Below are 4,031 nucleotides of genomic sequence, written 5' to 3'. Positions count from 1 at the left end.
TGGAGACGGCCCGTAACAGTGAAAGTATGAAAGTAAAAGTAATCAGGTAACTTTTTTGTTTTGATACTCAGATTACTGATTACCTTTTATTACAGGTAACTAGTTATTGTAACAAAATACATTTTAAAACATTCAAACAGACATGTTGCTTTTTTCTCATTTTGTAAAACAATGTTTTACTTGTTGAAAAGTTTGTAGTCTTAATGCTGAGTGAAGAATAAAGATCATTTCGGACGCCGACTTCAATCAAGTATCTTTTCTTTTGTGTTTCTTTAAAGCCATTTCTTAAGAACTGATACCAAGATGTGCAATCTGGGGCTACCCCATAGCTCTTATTTTTAGGGTTACATTTTGAAATGTTAGCAAGGTATCTTACAGTAACAGTAACACCACTGATAAGGAAAATGGTATCTAATCTCCTCTAATGTGAACCGGTAGTTTAAAAAATCACAGAAGGAAACTGTTCAACATGCTTGATATTCTTTTTATTTTCATCTGAAAAAGACCATTCATATAATGATTAATTTGCTTTATATATATATATATATATATATATATATATATATATATATATATATATATATGTTGTTTTTGTTTTGTTTTGTCTTTTGCAGAAAGCTATATTTGCTAAAAAAAAGAAAGAAAAGGAAAATGAAACAATATATATTTACTGTACAATTCACAATGGTTCTCAGTTTTGTTTTTCCAAAAAGGAGAACTTCAAGAGCTTTATGCCGGAGCCACAGAGGAGACTTCTGTCTTTGAACTGGACACTTCAGATCCATCATCTGCTTCTTTTCCAAAGAGCTGCATGATGCATGTACGGAACTGAAAAATAAATAATTTTTTTTTTAGCAATTGTAAACAAAACACATCTGATTTAAACAGAGAGAAAATGTGACTGTTGTACCCACCTGTCGGTTCATAAAGACATAGATAACTGGATTGTAGATGGTGGCGCTCTTGGCAAAGTATGCGGGCAGGGCAGCAGCCAGAGGGTGGAAGGCATATCCAGGGTTAGCCGCGGCAAAGCAGGCGAAAATTGTGTAAGGTCCCCAACAGACTATATAGGCTATTATCATGACAACGACCATTCTGGATACATCCCTCTCAGCTTTCTGGGTTGATTCTGATTCCTTCTGCTGCAAGGCAACCTGTGATCAACAAATCAACACAGTGTTAGATTCTGTCAGGCTGCGATCTACTTGATATATACAACTGTTGGTGAGAGAACTCACGGCACGGATAGCCATCCAGACTGCAAGGTAGCATAGGAGGATGATTGCCAACGGAATAAAACAGCATGTGATCATAAGAACAATCATGTAGGACTGGACTCCAGGGTCTTCACTTCCACTGAATACATCAGGTCCACAGGAAGTCTTCAGTCCATGAGGCCAGTACCTGATTTAGGAAAATGTTAAGTTTAAGGTTCTTATGATTGATTTAAACGTCATGTTTTTTTAGGTAAAATATAATCAGGCTACCTGCTCCATCCAAAGATGGGGGGAGCACACCATACTGTTGGCCAGACCCAGGAGAACAATATTCCACCTGTGGCCCATTTTGCATCAAACTTGACGTTTCCAAAAGGTTTGCACACAACTACCCATCTCTCCCAGGAGATGATAGTCAGGGACCAGAGAGCAGCAATACCTGTGTGAAGAAATAAGGACACTCAGTTCAGGTATTTAAGGCTGATAACATATGTGACACAAAGAAAACTCTCTTTCCAAACAATCTTCTTAACCATAGAGGAAATATTGTGAGCACTTACCACAAACTGAGACAATGTAGCCCTCAAAGACGCACATTGGGTGTCCAAGAATGAAGTAACCAAAATATTGGTTGCATACACTGATGGTGCTGGCGAAAACTGTCTCTCCAAGATCAGCAATTGCAAGATTGACCAAGATCCAGTTCAGAGGGTGTTGGAGTTTCTTGAACTTTGCTGTGGCCACCAAGACGAGACCGTTGGTGAAGACTGATAAGATGACCACAACAAACATCCAGAGCGTTGAAAGATTGTAAACCCATCTTGGAGCAATGTGGTAATTGGGACCCTCAAAGGGATCTGAAAGGGGAAAAAAAGCAATCTGGTATTTAGTCTTACAGTTTTGAATCTCATGTAGTCCAATAAATGTTGTACTCTCAATCTATTGTCAATGTCAAATAAACATGAATACTAATAGTACATTGAGTTTAATGTCTGAAATGTTCAACTGTTTCATCGGTCAAACTGTCAATCTTGTTGCAACGCTACATTTTAAATGAGCAATTCAATTCAAATAAGTTCAACCAAGTTGCTTTAAAATATACGGAAGTCAGAAAAACCCTTAAAAAATCAACAAATCCTGACATATGATTTAGCTTCTTTTGGTAGACGATACAACACCATTGTATTGCTAAAAATAAGACAAAAAACTGTACCTCTGGTATGATTGCTGTTTGTGTAAGCGAAGGCTGATCCTCTTGTTGAATCTTCCTGTCGCCTGGCTGCAAATACCTGTTTTCCCCACTCTTCTGCCATAGTGATCGTAGAGGGAGCTAAACTTTCACTTGCAACCTCCTTAGATGAATTGTGCAACGCGTCTCACTTTAGCTTTTATACCTGTGCTTCATAGACCTCTGACAGGATTAGGTGGTTTGGTTAACTGTGCTACTTGGCAGTGAAACCAAAGCAGATAAGCAAACTTATTTGAACTGTAATTAAAAGCATTAGCTTATTGCCTTAAGACACAAAATGCCCAAATAATCCTGGTTGAAAGCGGATATACGTCTACTCCGTTCAACTGAGGATTAGGTGATTTAGACACAATTTTGAGCCGTCATTTACTTTTATTGAGACCTGCCGGGAGCAATATTGTCTATTTCTATATTTCTATAGTATACAAAACAAGCAATAAAAGTACACAGAAAATGTGAATGAAATGACTTCAAACCACTTTATATTTTCTTATACTTTTTAATGCAGAGGTTTATTCCACATTGAAAAACCTTTACTCTCATTTCAAGTTGTTCCCTGAATATAAATACATTTGTAAAATTAAGACAAATGCAGCAGAAATGTGCATCAACTTGATTTTTCTTGTGTGAGTGTGTAATGTCTCCCTCTATACAAGGTGACACGTATATATCTGCCTCTCTAGGAATGTTTATGTGAATGCTTGTGTTTTAAAAGCGTTTTAAGTCGCTTCAAAGAATAGAAATAAATAAGCTGGATCAATTTGTCCATCTGCAATTGTTCTATATTGTAGTGATATAATAGGTTAGTCCACATTAGAGGACAGCCAAGTGCTAAAGCAGCTTTATTGGACAAGGAGTGATCCACAGAACTATAATAGTGACAGTCGCTGCCCTGAATGTCAGGCCCTTTAATCCCTCCGGATAGAGAGTTCACATCAGAACACAGGATTTTCAGACCCCGCTTTGATCCTGCAGAGCACGTCATGCTCCTCATGCCAAGGGCAAAGCTCGAGAGGCTAACCTTTCCGGAAGGATGGCACAACCAAACAGCAGGAAAGGCCCGAAAAGCTTGTTCGTCCCGTGACATGAATAATTATCTGTGGCCTATATAGTCAGGATAAGTGGCCTCAATAACAGTTACAGTAAAATAAGAAGAAATCAAGGGAAATATATGTTTTGTAACACTTTCTATGATGCCCATGTTTTTAATTTAATTTCTGTTTTGACACACATTAAGACATTTTGAAACGTTTTGTGTTGTTTTTGCATGAGTTTTATTATATATTTTCACTTAAATCAATAATAGGCTCCTTTAAGGGAAGAATTCAGTCCTGATCATTGGTGTTATCTGTTGGCTTTACTCGTGTTGGTTTATTCTGAAAGCGGTAAAGAGTTCGGAGAACACGAAGGGCTCAAAACTGTTTCGGTGGAGGATCAGTTAATAAGATAATATAAGATAAGATAAGATGTACTTTATTGATGCCGAATTGGGAAATGTTTGCGTTGCAGCTAAAAACAAAACAAGGAATTGCACATAAGTCGAAATTAAAGAGTAGAAATAAAAA

The 4,031-nt window shown here is 37.3% G+C and overlaps 1 protein-coding gene across 1 annotated transcript; it reads right to left on the bottom strand.

Annotated features, from left to right (window-relative positions):
• Positions 1-729: 729 nt before the first annotated feature.
• Positions 730-2,530, bottom strand: LOC117475517 (red-sensitive opsin). The gene is made up of 6 exons (XM_034121756.1): positions 2,431-2,530; positions 1,778-2,074; positions 1,488-1,656; positions 1,239-1,404; positions 915-1,154; positions 730-828 (listed from the first exon to the last, which is right to left on the bottom strand). The coding sequence occupies exons 1-6, from the start codon at positions 2,528-2,530 to the stop codon at positions 730-732; spliced, it is 1,071 nt and encodes a 356-aa protein (XP_033977647.1).
• Between the last annotated feature and the right edge of the window lie 1,501 nt (positions 2,531-4,031).

The sequence above is a fragment of the Trematomus bernacchii genome, unplaced genomic scaffold (genome assembly GCF_902827165.1).
Source record: "Trematomus bernacchii unplaced genomic scaffold, fTreBer1.1, whole genome shotgun sequence".
In the NCBI taxonomy this organism is placed as follows: Eukaryota; Metazoa; Chordata; class Actinopteri; order Perciformes; family Nototheniidae; genus Trematomus; species Trematomus bernacchii.
The sequence above is the reverse complement of the archived record's forward strand: the minus strand, read 5'-3'. Positions and strand labels throughout refer to the sequence as shown.

Excerpts from the sequence above, each read along its gene's own strand:
- LOC117475517 (XM_034121756.1), bottom strand. The coding sequence starts at position 2,530 with ATGGCAGAAGAGTGGGGAAAACAGGTATTTGCAGCCAGGCGACAGGAA. Across the intron at positions 2,075-2,430 it reads AAACAGCAATCATACCAGAG|ATCCCTTTGAGGGTCCCAAT; the intron begins GTACAGTTTTTT and ends TTCCCCTTTCAG. Across the intron at positions 1,657-1,777 it reads CTACATTGTCTCAGTTTGTG|GTATTGCTGCTCTCTGGTCC; the intron begins GTAAGTGCTCAC and ends TTCTTCACACAG.